General features: G+C 32.9%; 2 protein-coding genes across 4 annotated transcripts in view; both read right to left on the bottom strand.

The window, feature by feature from the left end:
• LOC111048296 (serine/threonine-protein kinase minibrain) overlaps window positions 1-5,457 on the bottom strand; it is a 159,875-nt gene extending 154,418 nt beyond the window's left edge. Inside the window, exon 1 of one of the 3 annotated variants that reach the window (XR_002605893.2) lies at window positions 3,880-5,457. Coding sequence is in view for 1 of the 3 variants with exons in the window: in XM_022334171.2 (XP_022189863.1) it covers window positions 3,880-4,033 (154 nt within the window). In the remaining 2 variants the exon portion in view is untranslated. The remainder of the gene's footprint in view (window positions 1-3,879) is intronic. The other 2 variants (XR_002605895.2, XM_022334171.2) reach the window with 2 other exon arrangements.
• Window positions 5,458-8,125: 2,668 nt separating this feature from the next.
• LOC111048297 lies at window positions 8,126-24,930 on the bottom strand. The gene is made up of 6 exons (XM_039438045.1): window positions 24,405-24,930; window positions 18,422-18,730; window positions 15,373-15,554; window positions 13,886-14,090; window positions 10,514-10,772; window positions 8,126-9,427 (listed from the first exon to the last, which is right to left on the bottom strand). Exons 1-6 carry the CDS (start codon window positions 24,514-24,516, stop codon window positions 9,166-9,168), a joined length of 1,329 nt encoding a protein of 442 aa, XP_039293979.1. The 5' UTR covers window positions 24,517-24,930; the 3' UTR covers window positions 8,126-9,165.
• Window positions 24,931-26,179: the final 1,249 nt, after the last annotated feature.

The raw sequence follows: 26,179 nt of genomic DNA, 5'->3' as shown, positions 1-26,179 counted from the left end.
TGATAAGTTATGTCCAATCCAATAGAATCTATGAGGACGAAAAAAAACAGTTTGTTAATAACTTTGGTGTAAACGCAGCTTTAGACTGTCGCTGAAAAATATGATTCCAAAACATCGCCCACAGAAAAATATTTTTAATTTCCAGTTAATTATAATAGTTATACAGTAATAACTATTGTGCTTCAGAACTGTTTTTCAACATATTTATTACTAAGCTTACAATTTCTAATACCGTATTTGTCAAGGTATTTAAATGTTCCCATTTTGAACAATTTGTATTTATAGGTCAAAAAAACCGACAGTGACTGGGAACTTCCTGTCTCAGTGCCAGACTTTTTCTTGCCGGATGATGCCCACATAGATTTTGCTCGCAGTCTTAAAGACTAACGTAATACATTTTTTATGAGTCTCAAAGAAATGATTTCATGCACGAAAAAACCAAAGAAGATATAGAAAGACAAGCAGAAGCAGCTAACTTTCAATATTTGTAACTAAATGAATGGAGGCTACCTATAACAGAAGTACACGAACTCATTTGCACAATACCCTCATCTGCAATTTGATCTAATTCATCAGTTCTACCTTGCAACTGCATAAATTTGAGTTTAGGAAACATAATAGAGGCCTCTAAGAACACCTTTCTTAGATAACAATACCTCGTATACTAGGGCCTCTGATAATTATATTAAATTTGAACAGCTGAAATGGGAAGTGGTTACAATTTGTTGGATCAGAAAAGCAGGTCAGTAATGTCAACATTAGTTTTACTAGCAATTATTATTATTATTATTATAATTTTATGGCCTTCATTGGACCACTGTAGTCAGTATCTTCCACCTTTACTCCGTCCTCTCTCAGCCCAATATTTCTTCATTCGTTCAGAAATTAATTTCCTTTCCTCGTCCGAAATCACTCTTCCCATTCTGTGTCTGACTTTGATCTGCAGTCTGGTCTGTTTGTCCTTCAGGATTCTGATGTTGTCCGACTTGTTCTTCAAATCTTCGAATGTTATATTCAACTCTCTCATATCCTCCTTGAGTTCGTCAATCCATTTTATATTTGTTTTACTTTTCCACAACTTTTCAATAATTCTTCTGCTTAGTCTGTCCTCCGAAGCTCTAATCAGGTGACCGAAGAAAGATATTCGCTTTTTTTTTATTGTACTTGTGACAGGTTCAATTTCTTTGTAAACAGTTTCGTTGGAAGCTAATCTCCAGTGTCCATCTACTTGATAGTTCTTGTTAATACAGGTTCTGATGATTCTTCTTTCGATTTTTAGTAATTTGTCTATTGTGATGGTATTGGTAGTTTTAAAGATGGTTTCACTTGCGTAAGTTATTACCGGTTGAGTGACTGTCTTGTAATGCTTCAATTTTGTGGCTATTGATAGTGATTTCTTGTTGTAAGTGTTCTTTGTGGCATACTGTGCTCTTCTCAACTTATTCAGTCTACTGTCCCACGTTCGATTCTCATTGAGATTGTAGGTTATGATTTCACCTAGATATTTGAAACTGTCTACAATCTTTATTTCTTGATCTCCTATACGGATTTTCTTTGCAAGAGGTGGATCAGTTAGCATGAGTTCTGTTTTTTCAAAAGATATTTTAAGGCCAATCTTCTGAGAAATAGTCTGTAGTGTATTTATTTGTTTTTTTGTTTCTTGAATATTGTTAGCAAGCAGTGCAAGCTCATCAGCAAATCCCAAGCAGTTCAAATTTATATTATCTCTAGAAGTCAATTATATACTAGCAATTATAAGTACCAGCTACAAATTTCATTTTTGACCATAATCAGACTACCCAACCAATAACCTGGATTCTCTCCTAAAAATTTAATGGCAGTCCTACAAATTTCATTTTTGACCAAATATTATTAGGTTACCTAACAAGCCTGGATTCTTCCTAATATATGCCCTAACCAATACTGGTGAGATAATCCAGAGACTACAAACTTCCGCCCAAGATTACTTTCAAGAGAGTATTCAATGATGAAGGAGTATAGATTTTTTATTAAAAGATGTTAACGGTTATGAGTATGACGACAGTCAAATTTATATTAATATGATATGGTACCTATAAGAGCAGGCCTGCATCAAGAACCATGTGTCTTCACAATAACATACGGTGTCTAAGTTAAGCCTAGTTGCTGTAGGGATTCTTGATCCTCAAGTCCTTCGTCGTTGACTGGGAAAACGAGATAGACTGTGTCTGAGGTTTTGGGGGACCGTAACCCTTTTAGACTCTGGTATGGCAGTGAATCTCAAAGGAAAATAAAGAATCATCCTCTAGTTCCAATAAGCAATGAGTCGCCTCCTAATTCTTTTACAAACTAGCATACCAACAATTTAGATTACATCTTAGTATAATTGGTGTTATTTACTGAATAAGAAGCTCACTTCAGTCTTTTTTTCCTTTGACTTACTGAGCAATGAGTTATAAAAGTACCTATTTTAGGTTACATTTGAGTAGGCCTACTCCCCAAACTAATAATTTAAATACTTGAATAGGCCTATTAGTACGGGTTGCTTTTTAGTTTCTATCCCTAGACTTACTGGGATACAGTTCCGTATCTGGTGTACAAATATCAATATTGAAATTATCGATAGGGTACATCAAAATATCAGAACCTGAAATGTTCTGTTTAATGACGTTTTAGAGTTGAAAGGGTAGGTTGGGGAGATTAGTTTTTGCTTTTAAATGGCAATATTCTGTGATTATTCGAAAAACATTATTTTATAGTTATTTTTGTATAATGGTGCTAACTCAATATTTTTAATATTAATAATACGTAGGCTACATTAGGCTCTCCTTCTCAGGAGACTGAGAAGATGTGTACCAGAGGCCCATCTCCGCATGTGTTACTTTGCCTTCTTTCAGAGTGTGATGGCCTATGGAATCACCTTGTGGGGTGGTGCCTCTGAGGTAAAAGATGTACTGCTGGTGCAGAAGAAGGCCATCCGGATTCTTTTTGGGGCAGAATTTTTAGCGCATTGTAAGCCTCTTTTTGTGAGTGAAAAGATGCTCACTGTATTCAATTTTTACATTTACATGTCAGCTATAAAGGCATTCCACAGTGTCCGTACTTTGCCTACCAGGGGTGATGTGCATGATCATGGCACCAGAGGCAGGCTGAGGCTGGACCTGCCATATTGTAGATTGGGGAGGACCCAGAGCAGCCTCATCTACCAGCCAGCTAAAATTTTGAACAAGCTGCCAGTTTCAGCCAGGACTCTGCCAGAGACAGTCTTGAAGAGGAGACTGAGGGCTTTCCTTCAGGAGAACCCCTTTTATTCTATGAGGGAGTTCTATTATTGTGATCCTCAGACTGAAAGTAGATACTTCTTGCATTAGTCTTGCTGCTTCTTCTGCTTGCTGCTTTTTGTGTTTGATGTGTTTTTTTGTTCTTGACCTGTCTTATGACAGTTTTCAATGTTCTTGACTTGTTCACTTGTGGCCATACAATTTATGACCACGCCATGAACAGAAACTCATTATTATTATTATTAAATACGGAACTGTACCCATGTACTAATTACTGGTATAGGAAGAAGATATCCTATGGTGTAGATTGTTTATGTTCCAAATTTCAAGCAGATATTTGTTACTCAAGCCGATTACTGTCTCTTATATTTGTGATGTTGGGGCGACAGTGTGAGAACGGCACAGCAGAGAAACTACCAGCGTGAATTAACAGTGAAATTTGGAACGTAAACGCTCTATACCATGGACTATATTTTCATGTTTTATTATTTAATCTTTTTTTATTATTTTTGCTATGGTAGCCTTCTGAGTAGAAAGTTGTGGATAATTTGAGGTTACCATTAGGCCTATACAAACTAATAGGCTTAAGTAATAAGTGAATTAAATTGTATTTAGTTACCTTTTGGTTTCTGCTTCTCCATGAGCATCAGTTGTTCGTGCTTTTTGTTGCGCCAGAGGTCGCAGTTGCGCTTAGGCGGCGCGGCGGCCACCGAGCTGTCCATTGAGGCGGCTCGAGTGGCGGACGACGCCAACTCAGCATTCAACAACACCATCGACGAACCATCTGCAGTCCCCCCACCCGTCGGCTCCAGGCTCACTTAAATCCACTCCAAACTACCATCAAATAATCACACCTAACATAACAGTCCACAAAAACCACTCCAAAGTACCATTACAACCTTCAGAATGTAACTCTCCTAACCTAACTTATTAACAGTCCACAAAAACAAGTACTGGAACTCAACACCTAACCTAACTTATCAGTACTCAATCAAACAGTCCACAAAAACAACACAACTAACCTCACAAAGAGCGGGAATTTATTAGCTATGTCTCAAACAACTCTATCAATCAAAACAATAGAGCCTGTTACATAACATAGAATAACGTAACTGAGAATTTTCATTATCTTTCTTCTAAATCGTCTGTACAAACAAACAAAAGTCCATTCATCAGTCTTGATGGCAGTGTCTGTCTTCTTTCGTTTCTATTAGGCAACATAAGTGTCAAACATTCAAGTTTAATTGGAAATTATGTGATAAGTTGGTATTTACTAACTAGCATCAATTTTCTAAAACGCTTGTGTGGTCAATATTCAAAAATTCTGGTCACCTAACCTTCAAACTTGTTCTACCTATCAATCAAAACAAGCTAGACGTCTGTATCAATTTCACTTACAGCTTTGTCGTAGTCACAGTTTATTGACTTCACTAGTTGAATAGAATTTTTTTAAATTATTAGGCGCCAATTGCGAAATTAAATAAAAACTGTTCAATTTAAAACTAGGCAAGAATCCGACCTCGTTTTCACAGCCCATCAAAGCTACGCGCACACCCCCTAGACATAGGCTCAGACATAAACTCGCCCACTTGGGTCAAAAACACTGTAGCAAAATAATAACAAAGTGGCGCCTCAAACATGTGAATTCTGCATGGCAATCGAACAGTAATAAATTCGTCAACATAATTTCTGAAGCGTCAATCACGTCAAATGTTCAATTCAAAGCAATAACATGAGTTAGAAATGTGATGAAACAAATACATTACACTTGAAATACGCAATCATGTGTACATCTGATGAAACACTCCGTGAAAACACAAGTCCCCGGTTCTCGATCCAGTTTTTGTCACAGAAACACACATCAAACAGCCACAAACCGTAATATTTTCAACGATTTCACATACTAAACTAACGAAAATAAGTAGGTGCAGTTGAATATTTTTGTAATAGGCCTTTCGATGATTAATACGCCCCAAAACACCTAAAAGTTCAACATGGCAGACACTTCACAGCGACTAACGACAATCGGTCGACCCTTGTCGAAGTCGAACCTCACTAGCGCTCTCAATCCGCCGTGGCACACTTTCAAAACAAATTTTAAATCGAACATCATGTCCAGTTTTAAAAATTTGCTTTTGATGAGTTCTAAGCATAAAAAACTCACTTGAACTCACTCAAATGGATGAAATAATTGAAATTCACTACATTTTCAATGCATGGCAATGACGTTTCATGTAATTTCTGGACTTTTATAAAGAATTCTTCATTTCTAAAGTTAGCGGCCATGTTAAATGTGTAATGGCATGTCATTGGTTCCAGCTGTCTCATGACGTCACTATTTCTATGTGGTATCCAATGACAACGAAGCTTCTGCTATGATAGGAAGGATAGGACTTCAGTGCGTCATACAGATTTCTTCACGCGGTAAATGAAGGTTTTTGAACATAAACGCTATCTACCGTTGAGCATTTGTACTTATTACTTAATAGCGGGAGCTTCAAAATTAAGGATATCACTGCATGGTGAAAACAAGAGTTGGTTTTAATATTTTTTTAAATGCCGGTACATTAAATCTTAATTTATTGTGTGGCAAAATTTGTTTTATAAAATTAAGGTTATTTCTGGATATGAACGAGGATAAAAAATTTAATTTCGAGAGCTTTTAAATCGAGACTAAATCGCAGATGTTAGTATCTGAATTCTTAGATTATAAGTGCATGCAATAATATTTTATTTAATGGGCTCAGTACAAAGGATGTGCTCAAAATTAATCCTTAATAAGTCATAAAGATTATGTAGGTAGTTCTTTGTACCGGTTGAGGCTATGCTGAGGATTAGGTGTGGTATGTTGAGGTGAAATAAAAATAATTTCACTGAGGTATGTTGAGAGTTTCACTATTTTTTTACAAATGTGCTACGGTACCTAATATTAAATTTTTATAATCTTGAATATAAAATCATTGTTCATTAACTCATATGAAACTTATAATAGTAAAAATTATTCATAGGCTTAAGCTACCTATAGCATTCATGAGATTCTTCCATTTTGATAATAATTTTAGAAATCACATCATCAAAGCTAGAGTTATTTCAATTTATTATCACAGTTCAGCTTACTGAATCATTCAAAAACGAATACAACATTCTAATAATATTCTACCTTCTACTTCTATTATTAATATTATTATTATTATTATTCTGCTGGTATGCTTCTTCACAACCAGATGGTTGGTCTTTAGAGTGCTTACGGATCCAAGTCAAGTAAGCGCACTTTACTATTGAGTTTGTTGACTGATGAATATAGTTCGTATTATACATGTAACAATAACATACAGTTGTAATTTGTTGACTATTGACAATATTAATGTATTATTGAAGTTCATATTAAACAAATATTAGTCGCAGTTGTTTGTCCCACTATTTTTCACTTTGTTGGTTTGATGGTGTTGTGTAATAGTCACTAGTTTTCCTCACTGTTGTTTTCCGTGATGTTCAGGACCCTTCTTGTTATTGAACAGGTGTCTAAAACAACTGATTTCTGTAGTTGAGTGTACAGGTCAGGTGAAAGATTCAGTTGCTCTATGGATTTGTGAAGTGATTTTGGAATTACGGCTGTTGATGATATTACAATGGGAACTATGTAGACTCGCTCCTGATGCCACATCTGCTTTATTTCGTCACACAGAAGTTGATATTTTGCTATTTTCTCAGTTGTTTTCTTTTGGATGTTGCCGGTGTTGGGAATTGTGGCATCAATTAGGTAGGTGTGTTTCATTTCTTTGTCTATTACTGTTATGTCTGGTCTATTGTGTGGGACAGTTCTATCGGTGATTATATCTCTGTTCCAGTAGATTTTGACTTCACTGTTCTCAAGGACATTGCTCGGCTGGTATTTGTAGTAGGGGGTATGATTGTTGACCAGTTTGTACTTCAGTGCCAGCTCCTGATGTAGTATTTTACACACGTTGTCATGTCTCCTTGTGTAATCAGTTGGCGCTAGTACTGAACATCCACTTGTAATATGGTCTATTGTTTCTGTTGTTCTATTGCAGAGTCTACATGTGTCGGTCTGAGTTGTTGGGTCCTTCAAAATATATTTTTGTAATTCCTAGTGTTGATTATTTGGTCCTGTATAGCTGTCATGAATCCTTCTGTCTCAATGAAAATGTTACCTTTCGTGAGCCAGGTGTTTGATGCTTTTTGGTCGATGTGGGGTTGTAATAGGTGATTGATGTGCTTGCCATGTAGGGTTTTCTGTTTCCAACTAGTTTTCTTCTTCTCTATTGTATTGTTGTTGATTTGCGGTTGTAAATCTGGATTGTTCAATTTCAATGGGGTGCCGGATGTTGGTAGGTGAGTTATTGCTGAATGGAGGGGTATTGATTGTGCTTTGGCATAGAAGTATTTTCGGAGGCTATCAGTTTGTTCATTACACATATTCTTTATATCTATAACTCCTCTTCCTCCTTCGCTTCTAGGGAGTGTGAACCTTTCTGTGGCCGAGTGGAGGTGGTGAGCACAAGATTTGTTGAAACTCGTTCTAGTTAGAGTGTTGAGGGCTTCTAGATCTGTCTCGGTCCAGTCTATTATTCCAAAAGAGTATGTTAGTATAGGGATGGCATAGGTGTTTACTGCTTTAACCTTATTTCTTGCTGATAGATGCGTGTTAAGAATAGTTTTTAGGCGTTTCATATATCTACTCTTCAGAGTCAATTTAATTTCGGTTTGTGTTGTGCCTATTCCTTGGTGATATCCCAGGTATTTGTAAGTGTCCCCTTCAGCCATATGTTCAATTTTCTCATTGCTGTTTGTTGTGTAGGGTAGCTCCGTGACCTGCCTTCCTTTTATTATTATTATATTATTATTATTATTATTATTATTTATTCATCTGATAAAGTTATTATAGAGAAGATTAATATAATAATTAGGGGAATGTAAATTATTACGAATTATTATTACAACTAGAGGAGTGTAATATAAAGGTAAAGAAACAGTAATAGGTTTATTGATTATTCAAGCTCCATTTGTGTTTATATTGTTATTTCAATCAGATTTAGAAGATTGGATCCTTCGCAATATTCAATATTATTGTATTGTAAAGCAATTAATAAAATTACCTCTGCGCTTTCACAAAATCTGTATAATATATAATTAAAGAGTGTATAAGTTATACCTAGCGTGTATAATTATGATAGTATACTAATGAGAATACTTATCAATTATAATTATGAATTTATTATTCATACTCAGATAATAAGAAAATGGAGATGAGTAGATTTGGACCAACTAAGTCCAAATATAAACATAATATTTTGTAAAAAGCCTTACCACAACAATTTGCAGTTGTTGACTTGTATCATACACATTAATTTAATCAATGAACATAATAAAAGTGAAGAATACTTTTGCCTATTATACATATCAAATGGAGGGACTTGAAAATATTGTCACAACCACTTACATATTCATTAAAAGCTGATGTTTGGGTTCTACATCCTTGAATTTACTAGATACGGTATTGGTAACGGTGAATCTCAGTCTTTAAAGTGATTAATTATGACAATAGTTCAAGTCCAAACACTTTAAACACAGAAAATAATATAAAATAAGCCTATTACATTACCTATATACATTTCTGTTTTCAAAGCTTCTTGCCAAAAGTATCAGTAACACAATAGTGTACGCTATCCACCCCACAGTAGTTGAGTGACCAATTCAATCAGTTCACACACATTAAAAATCGATAGTGTGATTCACTTTATACTGTCAGCATACTTCATGAACCTTCACACTCAACAAAAAATGCAAACAGTTATAAAAACTGGATATTTCTTCTCAGTGTGAAGTGAATTTCACTGGTTAAAAGTTGTCAAATCTCATCAGATATTTCTTCTGATTTCAAACATTAAGTCCTGGTGTGATTGCCACATGCAAGATGACCGGCGCGAATTCTGTTCCATTTAATTGCCGACTTGATTATGCTGGTCCCGCGGATGAAGTCGACCGAAACGACGTTGCAGCTGCGTCCCCATGAGCCCTGCAGCCATTTGTTGACTTGCACATTGGAGTCGGCCGCCATTTCTCGCAGACCTCCGTAGGTGTCCAACAGAACGTCCAGCGGTCTAGGAGTCAACTCCATCATGGCTGACCATGGTGCTGTGTTATGTCTGCAATAATTCATCCACTTAAAAACCTTTCATAATAAACCTTTATAAACGTTTTTCACTTCTATATCAGCATGCGTTCAATTATTCACATTTAAGGAACAATTGTCTACTTAAGAAGTACCTAGTGTATAAAATGTCAAATATTGTTTGAAATAAAATTTGAAGGGAAAAAGTAACGTTCACTTTTCAGGGCAACAATTGTATGTGTAGCACATTTTCATGCCAACATTAGATACTACCTAAGACAAACTATATGATATTATAATATTATGGATAAGGGATCTATGGTAGGATTTAGTATAGAAAAGAAGGTTTGATCTATGTGTAAAACTGAATGATCTCAACCAGAACCTGTAAATCTCTTATCTTTATAAAGTTGGTGAAAAAAATAAAAATAAAGTTATAATAATAGATGTTCTGTTTTCTTTTATTATATGGGATTGATGGAGGAGGGCTCTATAAGTTGGTGATTCAATTGAGTTTGAAAAACAGGTTATAAGAAAAAAAAGGATTTGGTTGTTCAACTTATTATTTTCTTTTGTTGTTGTATAATATTTCTTTACAAAGTTCATGTATTACCGTACTGAATAATGATCAACGCACTCTGTGTTTGGATATTTTCCTGGTTTATTCAATTTTTTTATACTTCCCTAGTTTATTTATTTGTATCTTACATTTATTCCAATCATTAATAGGTAATTCAGTATTTTTTTCATTCAATCATTCCTGTAATCTTCATAAATTTAGAAGGAGCTGCATTACATAGTTCAGTTATCCATGAAGTTATCTGTTAAATATAAAAATACAATAGCCATCGTGGGTTTCAAACATCAGTTTACGAATGTAAAATCATTCAGCCACTGCAGATACATTTTATGACACCTCTACCGTCTTCTACTTTCTACAAAGTGAAGCAACATAACCTACGTTTATCAAAATACTATCAAAATGAAAATACCATACTTCTATCAAAATTCGGAGAGGGAACAGTTTTGGGATAGGCATGTTGGTCCTTTTCTGATCATATATTTGATTTGTGTATTATGAAATGTGGAGGAATAAATATGATTCACACATTTTATTTACCCAGAAAACACATCGGAGAAGTATGTGTGCAGCGAGGGGACATCCTGCTTGTTGCCCCAGCGATGCCAGATGGGGTACCAGAGGAAGGGCGCCGATGCATTCTGACTGTTATAGGCGACCACGAGGCGTCTCCCCGTCGCCAATAGTGAGGAAAGCGGAGCACTCCATCCGAGGGAGGCCGGGATCAGTCTGTCTCCAACCTCTTCCTCCAGAAAGCGCACAAACTCACGATGGGTTTCTGCTGAGTTCACTTTGAATCCTGCCATGCATCATTCATCTGTGTTATTACGAGTCTATACTATTATAGAGAACAGATAGCATAAGAAGATATCCCATGGTATAGGTCAAGCCGAGCCGATTACTTTTTTTAAAGATGATGGTTTCTCGATCCATTCCGAGCTGTGATGTATTAACACACTTTTTTAATGTATTTCACACGACATGCAGTCAAATATTAATGTCTCATGTCTTAAATAAAATTAGTAGAATTGATGGTGATGTTGTGAAATCCCTTTTAAAAAAAAGATAAAAAATCTCTTTTAAAAAGAGATTTTCACTAAAAATTTTTAGTGAAATTTGACAATATCTTTGTTTTCTTCTCATGTCTTAGTTCATATTTGATTTGTTATTTGACTGCTCATAGTTCATATGATGTTATTTGACTGCATGTCGTGTGAAATACATTAAAAAAGTGTGTACATTTTTTAATTTTTTAAAGATTAGGTCCTAAGGACCACTACTAACTAGATTTACATGTAAATGATTTGATGTAAATTTAGGTGGTAGTGTAAGGACTCCAGTTATGGAGTATAAGACAAGTCAGTCAATTACTGTTGACTAATATGTATTATTACTGTTTTGGCCGAGTGAGAATGTAAGAACGGCACAGTATGAGAAATTACGTCCATCACATAGCTTCACGAAAAAAACTACTATAGGACTATCGGCTTGATTTAACATTGAAAATTGGAACATAAACGCCCTATAACATGGGATTTTCTTATGCTATCTTTTCTCTCTTGTATATAATTTCTCTTATGTATATAATGTTCAAAAGTTTTTTGAAATAACAGTTAAATATAATTATAATTCTTCATGAATCACTGCTATTATGTGGGCATCATCCATAATAAAAAAAATAATTTTATATGTTGATTAATTCTCTGACTGCCAGGGAATTTTATCAATGATTTGATTCACTACCTAAACGAATACAGTACCTATGCTATGTTTATTGGACATATACAGGAGAACTTGTTTTCCATGCTATTGGTAAATAAATGGAAAGATTGATAGTTTATTATTGTGATATTACAAGAAAAGTTACCATCTATGTTGAACAAATATTTTTCTAAGCTTAATTAAGGCTAAAAATCCTGTAACACAATATTGTTGCCATTCGAGTTGAACAAATTCTTCGTTGAAAATTGTTGAAGAGATTTCACATCATCATAAAATCATATATCACACCATCATTAAAAACACCAGAGCTTATAAATGTTTGTTGAGGGAAATGTTTCGTCATAATCATAATGCTGCTTTTGGAATATTTTCTTTAAAAAAACATTACCTTCAGAATAGTTTTTATCGTGATTAGGATATAATTTTAGAATTGTTAAAATAAATGTGATATGAATTTATCAGTTCAGTTAATTCTTCATCTATTGAATTATCACTGATTGTTTTATTTTTTATTCATTTTAATCAGCTCTATACAAGATTGCTACCAGTCAACATTTAAAATCATTTGTATTTTTTCTTATATATTTTCTTTTTGTCTGTTGTGTTCAACCTTCTATTATATCTTTATTTTTCACTGCGTGTTTTGAATTGGTGGATTTTCCAAATTGATTCCTACTGGTTCGTATTTAACTAATTAATCAGTTCAGTATTTTCAACTCTTTCCTTTAGGTTGAATGAGACCAAACCTAGACTTGGCTAGCTATATCACTCGATTTTGAGTAATCAGTTCAGTATTTTCAACTTAGTCTTTTCAATTCTTTCCTTTCGGTTGAATGAGACCAAACCTGGACTTGGCTAGCTATATCACTCGATTTTGAGTAATTAGTTCAGTATTTTCAAATTAGTCTTTTCAACTCTTTCCTTTAGGTTGAATGAGATCAAACCTAGACTTTGCTAGCTATATCACTCCATTTTGAGTAATCAGTTCAGTATTTTCAACCATGTTATTTAATCATCTCCTCTTGAAAAATCTAGTTATTTTCAATGCGTTTCTAATTATATATTTTTCTCAGTAGTTGATGTCTACTAGTCTGCATGAGCCCATTGCATTTTTATGAATACTGTTCTTTCTGTTTGAAGCTATTTACTCAAGTAAATTTATTTCAATATTCCAGACTTTTCGAAGATGAAAAACAAGACCTATTCAGAGATCTCCAATCCTTACCAAGGAACGCTGCACTGAGGAAACTCAACGATCTTATCAAGAGAGCACGACTTGCTAAGGTGAGTAAACATTGTTGTTAATGGAATCTGTCATTCCAGAAAAGGAGCAGAAGTATAAGATCTTCATAACTATCCAAGCTTTATCTATAAAAGGCATTGATCTGACTCTCGTCTGAATGGAGTTTAAAAACGGAGTAATACAAGTTGTAGCTTGTAAGTAGCTATTGCAATGTGATGTGATAGAAGTTTTTAAAAAAATCGGAATTGATATATCTCGAGAACTAAGGTCGATAAAAGACCTTAGTTCTCGAGATATATCAATTCCGATTTTTTTTTAAAACTTCTATCACATCACATTGCAATAGCTAAGTAATTAAAATCTATGATTCACAAAATGAAACGTGAAAGTATAATTGAATCGTGAAAAAACTAGTACCGGTAGAGCTTATTAAACATATAGATTTAATGGTAGGCAACAATAGGTTTGATAAGTGTCAAAGAAACCAGGCATCAAAATAAATATTTTCAAAGAGCAATTCAAATTCGTAGATGAATTAGTATCATAGGAAAATATATTTCCAGTTTTTTAATAGTAATCTGTGTTATTTTTTTCACAACAACGAAAAATTTTATCACGAAATCATTAACACTGAAATTGTTAGAATAAGATAAGTGTGGAATGTCACCAAGCCAAATATTAACATTATCATCCAGTGCGCATGCTATTGAATAAAATTAAGGTCGAAAGGCAGTATAGTTTCTAGTTTAGCCCCGGTTCCACAAAAGCCTGTTAAATTTTAATTATGTTTGAATGCCATGAGAACCAATAAGAGAAGATTTCTTTTCGAGACTTCGGAAAAGCCTTCTCCGATTGGTTCTCGTGACATTTAATCATGATTAAAATTTAACACGCTTTTGTGCAACCGGGCCTAATTATTTATTAAACGAATAATTTTAAATTCATACCCACTGGAAAGTTATGGATGTCTAGTATGACGATCTCTTTGGTGTTGTCGAGGAACCTCTTGACATCATCTAGCACCTCCTTGAAAGGTCGCAGACGGATGAAGTCATGGTTGCTCCACCATTTCTGTTCGGTGTTCGAGTAATGCGCGATCCTCAAATCCAACACTCTGGCACCGAACACCAGTTGGTCGTGGATGTTCAAATCCTGTCCAAATTTATTTACTCATTCAGTCATTAATAATTATAATTGATAAAACAAATCATACTATACGACTACTAATTGATAAAGAAATAATTCTATAGTACCCTTTTTCAAAACTTTTTAATATAAAATACAACAACTACTTTCGGCTTTCAAGATATTATTTGAAGATATTCTTTTACTAGAAATAATGGTTTATTTTGGAAAAAACTTGAAAGGCTTGATGTATTTTACATAAAAAGTTGAGAAAAAAGGGTACTATGGAATTATTTCTTCATAAATTAACAATACATGCACCCCTATTGAAATACTTTAATATACAATGTAACAACTATAGGTATCTTACTATTTCAAATTTGAAATACTAGTAAATTAGCCTTTTTTTCTAAGACATGACTATGGTTTTTATTATAGGCCTACTACGATATTTTTGTTTCATTCATGAAGAATACCCAATCTTTCGGAATTCAATTCAATATAACTAGATTTTTTCAATCATTATATCAAGAGCATGATCTAGCTACTGAGCCAGAATACAACAAGAAAAGTAATAGTTTTTATAGGTTTTTCATGCAGCACAACAGTCAAGGCCTTTATATGCTGAAACGTAATTGCAATTCAATTCAATTTATTTCACCAAAACACAAAAACAGTACAAAGATATGGAGGTGAAGAACTACTGGCATAAGTGAAACACTTGTTCGCCAGTAGGATAATTTATTATGATTGTAATTATTAACAACCAATTGAATCGTTGATAATTTATTTCTGAGTAGAGAAGAATAACAACTAAAATTTTAGCCAACTTGTCGTTATTTTTATTTTTCTTAAGTAGATTAATGATCACTGTTCGCAATGAAATACAAAATTGAAGTGAATTTCTCGTGAATAAATCATTTCTAGTAAAGCAGAAAAATTAAAATTAGTGGCAGCAAATAAATAGGCCTATATATTTTATTATGATGAACTAAAAATCAGAAAACAGGAACCAAGATAAATAAAATATATAATATAAGCCTACCGTGTCAATAAAAACATAAAATTGGTACTAATGAGTGTTTAATTATAGAATAAATTTATATAGGATATGAAAGGAGTAGTGAAGAAAAACCCACGGATAATGTGATTTGTGAGTAGAGAGTTGTAGGGCAAGTCATAGATACGAAATAAATGAAAAATATTAAAATAGAACTAAAAATTAGAACAGTAATTTGCCTGACGATATTAGGATCGGATAATAGCCTAAGGAGATTTTGAAAGAAAATGCTATTGGAAGAAAACCGACCTGGTTGTATGTATATTTGTGAACGAGGTTTTCATAATAGGGCGAATAGACTTCTTTGAAAGCGGCCGAATTATGCGTCCCGGGAAGAAAGGCACTTGCTAAACTCAGTTTGGATATTTCATTCCAAGAATTCTCCATCCATCTCGGTTCGGTAGACAGGCAAGTAATGACTGCTGCTTCTCCTAAAAAAAATCGAGATAAATTTGGCCTTGTAGATTATTAAATGCATATCATTTAAAGAAAATATTATCACGGCATGATTTAATAAAAAAATGTCATGACATTTTGTCTTCAGACATCAAGCGTAGTATTTATTTATTTATTTATAAGGTTAGCAAAAAATACAAGAATCGGAAAAGAAAAAACAGGCTATCGCCTAAAACTTCTTCAATTTCCTAATTTAGTTTTAAATTGTCCAAATATTATAGGTTATGTCCATTCAAATTTCTACACCAAATCACAATCTAAAATATAAATTAGAATAAAACAAACAATTTTAAATTTGGATGGATTAATAATAAAAGTTTCTTAAAAACATGAAACAAACTATAAATTCACAAAATAAAGAATAAAAACTACTGTATTGAAACTATACAGTAGTTTTCATGTTTCTACCGTATAAATATATTAAATATATGTCACTGTTAAAGAATTTGTGCTAAATTAGGCCTACTTGGGCGTATCTTGCCTTTACTTTTGAGAAGGATGAAAACTTTTGAGAAAAAAATCTTGTTTCATTATCAATGATTTGGGATCTTACCTGACTTTATGTTGATTTTTTTAATTAAATTTTTCTGAATGTTTTGTATTGCTTCTGCACATCATATATTTATTGATAGAATTTTGCGAAGTACTCAAGGGTTGTGGTCCATTTCAGTTCAATTAATTTAGTAACACTGTAAAATACAGTGAAAAACTATATATATTTTTGAAAATATTTTTCAAGTCTACGCAACAGTTTTTCAAATGAAATGAAAGATTATTTCATTATTATTGAAATCACTAGCAACCTCTATATTATAATTTTTCATATAAACACAACTAGTTTCAAGCACTTATGCCATTTTCAAGTGTCTAAATGGATTAAATGATTTTTTTATTATTTGAATATTAAAGAAAAAGTTAAGTTGGGAAAAATGATTTTTCAGTATATGTACTTTAGTTTAGTGCATTACTTTATATTTATTATTTAGCGTATAGCAGATACACAACAAATATATAGCTCACAAGTCTCAAATGCCTAGATATACACTGTATATTTCCAAATTCTTAGAGATGTTGTGTAGTTTTCGGTCAGGAGAACATATTAAGTTTGTCTGACCGCCATTATTTGCTAGTCCATTTAGCGTTACCCAATGTGCACCATGGAGGCGAACTAGCATTAAACATATTTATTTAATAAGAAAACAAAGATATTGTCAAATTCCACTAAAAATTTATTAAAAACTTTAAAACAGAACCATGGTTTCACGTAGTTAACCAACGCATCATCAGCTGTACTGCGTTGGTTAACTACGTTAAACCATGGTTCTGTTTTAAAGTTTTTAATAAATTTTTAGTGGAATTTGACAATATCTTTGTTTTCTTATTATGGAGAGATTTCACAACATCACCATCAATTCTACTAATATTTATTTAAGTTGAAATTTGCTGAAACAATTTTGAGGTTAAAGGAGGTTAAGACTCAATTTTGAATTTTCACAGAAAAAAATTTTCAAAATCATCTACACCATAAAAAATGAATAAGCTTATATTATTTTTTGTTTTTCGGAAATAAATTAATAAAATGAATAATTTATTTTCTCACATGAAAATGGCATGAGTGCTCGAAACTAGTTGTGTCAAAAAGGATAAAAGTATAAAGAGGGTACTAGTAATCTCTATAATAATCAACAATTCAAGTAGGCCAACTAAAATACCTTTGAAATACAATTCAAGTAGCCCTATTACAATAGGCTACTCTTTTTAGTTCACTCATTCAACTCAGTCCTTCCCGATTTCAGTTCAATTCATCTAGCAACACTCTGTATGATACTAAATAAAATTGAATGTTTATTTTTATTGCCTATGTAATTTTTTTTAGGGCTATTCAATACATTTTGGAATGAATTTATTCGTAGCCTCACAGCCACGGTATTTAGATGAAAACGGTAGTGGTCATGAAATGTGTGCGCAGTGGCCAGCCAGCTACATTGCATCATCGCCACCAATCGACGTTTTTAACACGTATTGGCAATTTATGAAACTTATTTGTTTAAAACATATGATTGGATATAAAATGACGTCAGCTACACCGGAAATTTAGCACAAACATGCGCGTGACACCTACCGTCTTCTTCTACATACCGTGCTCACAGCCATGACACGACATTTTTCGACATACTTATACCGTGTCAAAATCAATAAATTAAAACATTAATACATTTCTATTTTTTTATTATTTTTAGCTGAAACATTCACCCCTTTTGATTGGATTTCTTACTTAAACATTTTTCTTCTTCTTCTTCTTCTTCTTCTTCTTCTTCTTCTCTTCTTCTTCTTCTTCTTCTTCTTCTTCTTCTTAGGGTGCCTGTCCGTTTCGAAAGTTGGCGATCATATTGGCTATGATGACTTTGTTTGTTGCGTTCCAGAACAATTGAATGGAGGTTTTTCCAAACCATGCTCTCAGGTTCGCCATAACTCAAATGTGGTGCTTTGCTACTGCGTTTTGCTTTAGAGTCCATGATTCAACACCATACAACAGTACTGAGTACACATAGCACTTCAGTAATCGAATCTTCGTATGCAAGGTGAGGTCATGGCTCTTGAAAACAGACCCCATTGTTATGAACTTAAACACCGTCTCTTCTAATGTTATTAGGTACGGTAGGTATTTATTGTACTCGGAATCGTGTGATGTGGTACCTATTTCTTTTGTTTTCATCTTGTACCTAACTCTTATATTATTAAAACTGTGCATAAGGCGATTAAGATACACTTTGCGAGCTATCAGGCTATGTATGTATAAAATAAATGAATAAATATATGTTAGCGTAGTCATTAAACTTACCAGAGTCCCCTCTGACGTACACGGCCCAATAGCCAAGACAGCCCGCCTCGTAGGGCCTTGCAGTTGTTAAATTTCTCTTAATCTGAACTCCGGTGAAAACAACGCCACTGGGCAAAGTGACAGGCGCCGAATAGAGATGGTCCTCCAGGTTCGACGCAGATGTCGAATTGGGATTGAAGTCAAACAGACCAATCCAGTCTCCTGCCAGCACTCGGTCCACTGTCCAGGCCATCTCCACAACGTCTGATATGGTTCGGTTCAATCTGGGTGATACGTACAGGTCGAGGGTTATATCTCCGCAGCTTCCATCTACAATAATTTCAAATTATTTATCTATAATATAATAAAGGAAAGAATCGGCTTATACATGTAGGGGAAGGAAATTCACGAATGACGCATCATCACGTCTGAACTACTGAACTGATTAACTTGGAAATTTGCTTAATATATAGATTCTTAATTTACAGAGGATGGTTATGGCCTATTTTATGTTCTTCAAGATTTCATTACGTCAAGTTTTCAGTTTGTCAGGTTTTTCCAATTACAACTTTGGGGAGCATGGATTACCTACTAGTTTTGAATAAATGAGTTCATTAATACACTACAAAATAAGTGTAGATATTCATTTTTCATTTCCAATTATCAAAAACAAGACAATACTATTTATAATTGTAAATCAAAGTGACCCCAGAAACAAATTTTGTTGTAAAAAATGTTAATTATATCATAACTCAATATTTTTACAGATCATATAATTTTGAAAAATTTAGATCTGAATTTAATACAAGTTATGATAGTATACAACTAAAGAATAATAGTGTGACAAAGATTGAAATCCTCTAACAACTATAATCACTGATGTAGAATGAACAAAATTCTTTTAATTTCTATTTCAATACTAGAAAGAGTTGAATACAGTAACTATATTACCCATATGGGTAATATAGTTACTGTAGAGTTGAAAAGCTTCAAGTCTTCAAGTACAGTACGGTAACTCGAAAGTAATCTCTGATATGAGAAAAAAGTCCAGTTTTTGGAATTTTAATATTTGGAAGACATGAAAAAGGTTTCCAAGTCTTCAAGGACTACAGTACAGTAACTCGAAAAAATAATAATTATTGAATAACATGATAAGCATTAGTATTTTCTTTGCAAGTATTTATTTTTCATTTTCAAATGCACAAACAATAATATAATCCTATAATTTTAAGATAGGGCATTTTAATAGGACTACTTGAACTGTTTATTTATTATAGAAATCACTAGTCTATTCTTTATATTTTTTATGAAAAAGTGTTTATATACAAAAATATAAAGAGGGTACGGTATTAGTGATTTCTATGATAATTAAAGATAGGGATTTTATATTCATAGCATGATTATCAATATATTATTCAATTTTTTACTAACTCATTTTGATGAATTTATTATTGATTGGAAAAATATTGAGTATAAAAGGTGAAAATAAACCTGTAAAATCATTCTCACATTCTAGAATTTCGTCTCCTCGTTACAATAGTTCAATGCGTTTTTAACGAGCATGGGACATGGACTAAAAACATTACGGTACATTTTTCTATTCAATGACAGTTTGAAAACAATAAATGCAATTGTTTTGCAAATGAGGGCACGGCGTAGAGAAGTACAGTGATTCCATCTGCTTCACGCACTAATGCAATTGTTGAATAATTGGGTCCGTTAGTTTGACAATTAACACTTTCGCTCATTTTTAAACTGACAACGGTAGGCTCTTCTTTGAAAGAATATGCATAATGTTTCCAAACTAATAAAGCCCAATACATTTGTTAAAGCTCCAGCTTAATAAAGATTTAAATTGACTAGCCTCACCAGTTTATTATATATTTGAACTGGTTGGGTAAATGCAAATCCAAACTATCACAATAGTTTATAGTTTGTCCTGTTTTAGTACTTCCAAATATAAGCTAGCCATAACAGTTCATAGTATTTATTGTTTTGGTATTTTCAAAAATAAACTAGCCACAGACGTTTCTAGATGTCATGGTTTTGGTACCGTATTTCCAAATATAAACTACTCTTACAAAAGAAAACATTTTGCAATTCCCAATGCTTTGAAATTTTAACAAAGACCAAGTGAATTGAACAATAGATTAGCTAACTTCCAAAAGATAATTTCTGTTAATTCACCGAGCGTGATTTTGGCAGGAAGACACACCATTTTTTCACAATAGTTGAAAAGGAACATTCTATTATCCACTACTTCTAGTAATGTTGGTAATCATTATTGGTCATGGATAAAAATGTCAAACAATGGTTAATTGGTTAATTATTGTCAATGTCATTGCAACTGCAGTAGGCCTACTGGAAGTAGGTATTGCTTTCCCAATAAAACCATGATGTAATAGTTGAGTTGAAGATGCTGTTGAGCATTGACTATCATTCAGATGGAAATAGAATTTTATTCGACTACCTACATCATCACTCAATCGTGATCATTCGAAGATGTAACCTACTCTAGAACATGGTACGCCATAGTGGAGTAGGTCAATTTCCACACAGAAAAAACTAAACATGTAGAGGACACATTATAAGAATTTTATCAACTAACTATTATATGTAATTGTAATTTATCTAATATTTTCTGTAATTTATGTTGTGGTTTTAGTTTTTTTTGGAAATAAACATTTATTTATTTACTTATGTTTTACATTCGATTCTTCTTTCTCTTGTAAACAATCCGCAATCTATATCGTATGAGATAAAAATCAGTTTAAATTTTTAATTTTGTAAGTTTGTCAATTTTATATGAAAAGAATAGAGAGTCGTTTGTTTCAAAAACAGTTTAAGTAAAAGAGATATTGAGTGAAGAGTTCAACAGTTTAAGATTAAACCTTTCAAGGATTAATTATATTAATGAATCAAGATTTATGTAAAAATCCTTTTATTTTTACAGTCTCGGATACACAATATTGATTATTAAAATCTCAAGTTATGAAATTCGTCATTCTAACTATAACGGAAAAATAATATATATTCTATATAAAGGCAGAGATACTGTAATGAATGGTTTATCATTCCACCCCCAAGATCACGATTAATTAGATTGAATTTATATCATTGGAAAATTCGATTCATTCGATTGAATCCAAAAGAACCCAGAGAACTTCCAAATGAGCCTTTTCCACACCATTTCAGATGATTCAGAACAAAAATTCAAAAGGATTATTATAAAGCCTACATAAACACCAAAAATTGTAAATTTTGAGTCAAGGGGGAAAACGATCTTCCGACGTAGATCAATTTCGCAATATTTCTAAATTCATTGTTACAAAGTACAGTATTTCTAACAGAATGGAATTATGTTAATAATGGGTGATAACGATTTAGGAATAATTCTATCAAATTATTGTTCATCCAGCAAGATATTATCTCGATAAAAACAAATTACATTATTTCCAAAATCGGTCGTAGAGTGTGAATTAGAGTTAATTTTTTTTTAAATGAAATCAATTAGTGCCTCTTAAGCAAGAATCTTTTCAATGCAACTTGTTGAATAGAAAATATTATTTTTCGTTACAAAGATGCTCAGTTCCCAGCAATAGTTTAAAAAGAGGCATAGAAGCTATATAGAGATTACAAGCTAAATAAATCAAATGAAAGCGGTTATAAATGGTTGAACCCTGACCCTGGGCCCTCAAACGTCACAGCCGGATCTACAAATTACCGAATGATTATTTTTAAAACACGCTTTTGCAGTGTACATAAATGTATATACAGTGAGATTCACTCCAATCTGTCAGTATTGATTGAATGGGAAGCATATTGATGTTATTCATAACTGATAGTTTGGGGATATTTTGCCTGGCGGAAATAGGGTCAAGAAGTTTCAGACTTGATTTCCTCTAGACTTTGTCGAAAAAAATTACACAATCATAGTGCTGATATGGCTAATAGCTAGACGTTTTCATATCTCAGCTATCTTTGCTGATAAGGATAACATTTTTATTAATACGTAATAGAAAACTTCCACAAAGGAAATTGGTTGGATTTATATGGAAATTAAATTTTTCCGGCTACTTTGGACAATTGAAAAAATAATTTAAATTAATTATTATTATTAATTTGGATTTTCGTTTAATAATAATTAATTCATTAGCATATGAATAGCTGCAATATCTCAGTAATTTCCATCTTTAATTTGAATTATTTTTGAGAAACTGTCTCGCTTTCACAACCCTATCTTTTGAAACAAATACGTTTATAGCATTTAGAAAATTTCATAATTTCTGCTCGGAATGTCTCGACATTGACATAATCATTAATTGGAAAATAGCTACAGGTCTGATGAAAATGATCTAGAGACCAATAGAAAAAAGACATTCTCCCCTTTATTTTGATGTAAATTTTTACTCATTACGACATCCCATAATTCTGAGGAAAGTGATATTGAAAAGAAAAACATATTTTCGCAATGTTTTAAATTTTATAAAAAAATAACATTTAATTTAATCCTTCAACACTGAAACTTTTTCAGCACTACAGGGATTTCGGGAATGATATTCTACATCCAATTCTGAAATTAAATTTAATGAGAAAGTTGCAATTTTACACGATTTGTCAACCCTGTAATTTCTTCGGATGGAGGGCCAAGTCTCATATTTTATACAAACTATAGTACTCTTATTAAATTTTATATCAAGCAATAGAATAATATAATAAGGAAACTAGTGATTTTCTGTAATTGAACATTCAGGAAGCCCTATCAAAATATTGTTCTTAAACTCAATTGATAATAATTTATTGTTTGATTTTATTCTCCACACAATACGGTAGCTTGGTTATAAGACAATGAATAACTTATCACCCACAAATCATTTAGGTTAATGATGCAATTTTTGATTCTTGGCCTTTTTGATAGTAGCATAGGGAAAGGATACGTTTCTGTATGAGTATTCTGTGATAAAAGCTTTTCTCAGTTAAGTGAAGCTGAAACTCAACACCCTCCAACGAAAAATGTAATAAAGTATTTACCAGAGATTAAGGTTTTAAATTTGGGTCATGTGAATAGGGAAGGAAATCGCTTATCCACATATTAAAAAATTATGTTGTATACGGTAAATCAAAAATTTTTTGTATTACTTTTTATTTTTGTATTTATTGATACTAGCATCTCTCTGATTAATAGTTCAATAACCTCAGAGGAAGCATTATCAAAAAGCACTAGATTGAAAGTTGCATATTATTACTTTCAGACTCAGGTCCTAGGTTAATAGAACATTATCATTGATACAAAAACAGATCTTGAGATCTTGAAGAATTTTTGCCTTTAGCATACAATTTTTTTAACTTCGAGATTTTGAGAGAATCTTGCCAATTTTAGAGACATTCAAAAACTCTCAAAATACATTCAACCTGATACAGTGCTACTATACCGTAGCTATTAATGGTAGAGAGTTTTCATTTCGGGGTTTAGGCTTACTCATAAGAAGTAACAGAAACATAAGAGAAAAAATCAATGTTTACAAAATGAATATTACTCTTCCTCTCATCAGAAGTAGGGTACTAATTTAACACCAATTGTTTCACCAACAATAAAAAATAAAATACTCAATTAGGTATAATACTATTACTGACGTAAGAAAATTGTAAAATGATGTACATTAAAATTTATAAGTACAGTGCCTAGTCATGAAGTATAGTAATTTGATCACCTGTAAAAATGCTGTCTTGCCCCAGCATGAATGCACAAGACAGGACCTTTTTATTCTCAACGACAAAGCTGTTAAAACAGTGGAATATTATTGAAATATTGTCATATAGAATCACCTGACACGAACGAACGAACAGTACCTAATTTGTAAAATCAATTGTAAAATAGTAATAAAATATATTAAGAAGTGGGTGGTTCTTCCAAATACCTTCTTATTTCAGTTTGATTGAAGTAGGTAGGAAGCTATCATTATAATCAAATTGTTAAATTTGAATAAAAATTAAATTTTCTTACCATTTACTGGAACTGAGACACTTCTAATTCTCTTGTAGTTTGAAGCACTTGGAGAAGCCACAACTTGAACTAGAAACATTTTAAGTAACACAGAACTTACTTTCAAATACATCGCAAAAAATTTCCAAGTAGTCCACTAACGCACTCGCAAAATATTGGTAAACCGTAATTGAATATAAAGTATTAAGGATGAACGATTAAATAAAAAATTGAGAACATTGAATCACAAAAATACACCTGTTATCACTGTCACGCATTTGTAGGTGATTCTTATATTGAAATCTTTGGCTATGAAGAATAATAATAACTCGCAAGTTCCTTGTACAGCGTACTACTACTGCACTGCTAGGAAGCTGAGATATGATTGACACAGTTCATTCAACAAGTTGATTTACTTGATAGACCAGGAACAAGCGCCCCTAGTGGGAAGCTGTCGAACTAGGATCTGATTTAGTTGTATTGGGATAAGAGTCGAATTCATTCGAACAAAAACGTCGAGTCTTATAATCAATCACTTTTATGAGGGATCTCACACTCAACTGAGGATCAGCAACTTCCCTGGCTGCTACTGTATTGGTGGACAAGAAAAATAAATCTGTTGATATGTTTCTTTCTCACTTCACAAGAAGAGAAGATGCAATAACATTGATAGCGTATCGCGCAGTTTGAATAATCTTCACCTTCAATCTCTCGGACAGTAATAAATTGTCGATACGTTTCTAATGAATTGGGCCTTGAAAATTGCACTATTGAGGCGATGACTGTCAACCAATAAAGAGTTAATGTCTAGATATCTTCCTGCTGTAGCACTCTTACAAATTAAATTTACTTGGGTAAATTTATTATTTCAGAGATCCATAAAGGTTTGATTGAGGAAAAAGTATGTTTTCTAAGATTTTTAAGGTGGAAGAGCATAGAAGTTGTTTTCCAAGATATCAAAATAATAATAGAGAGCAGGATTATTTATAGTCAGTGTCAGCTATTGAGAGATTTTATTGCAGATAGAAAAAATATCACTTGCAGCAGCTCTCAACTATTCAACTCCATATCAGAAAAATATAGTTCTATGAAAACTTTTTCTCAAGTTAGGAATTTGCAGATGAATGTTCCATACATAGAAATATCTTTGATTAATATAATCATATAGAAACCTCAAGAAAAAGAAAAACATAAACTGCACTACCCAAGAGCATGATATTGACGATTGCAGAAAATCGAGGGGGTTATTTATTATTTTGAAATTAAATTCTAGTACGTTGTAATTGGCATTCAATTAAGTCCCCCTTATACTACCAAATAGGTCTATCAAGCTTGTCCCGTCAAATACCAAATCAATTTTCTCTAAATTTTTGAAATATTTACACGAATATTCATAAAAGTGACAAATATTTATTTGTAAAAAATCCATCATCATAGGAAAACGTTTTGAGACATATTGTCCCAGTTGTACTTTTGGGTGGGATCATATATATCCCAATGGTATGCTGGAACAAACACTGACCATTTGAGAGCGGCACAATTTTTATGCTATAAAATGAAAGCCAATTTTTTATTTCCAACTTATTCATTGTGGTCAATATTTACTATCTTTTAACATTTTTTTCCATTACTCACCTTCACTTAGGTCAATTATTATTCATGGTAAGGAGTGAAACATGCATCGCACAGAGGAATATTACACCCACTGCATATGTACTTTGTTCTCTTTTCCTTTTCCTTGTTGAGTACACCTAACACAGCGAGGACGGGCTCCAACAGTACTCGGAATTGGAAGG

This window comes from Nilaparvata lugens, chromosome 11 (genome assembly GCF_014356525.2).
Source record: "Nilaparvata lugens isolate BPH chromosome 11, ASM1435652v1, whole genome shotgun sequence".
In the NCBI taxonomy this organism is placed as follows: Eukaryota; Metazoa; Arthropoda; class Insecta; order Hemiptera; family Delphacidae; genus Nilaparvata; species Nilaparvata lugens.
This window is presented reverse-complemented; position numbering and strand designations above follow the sequence as displayed.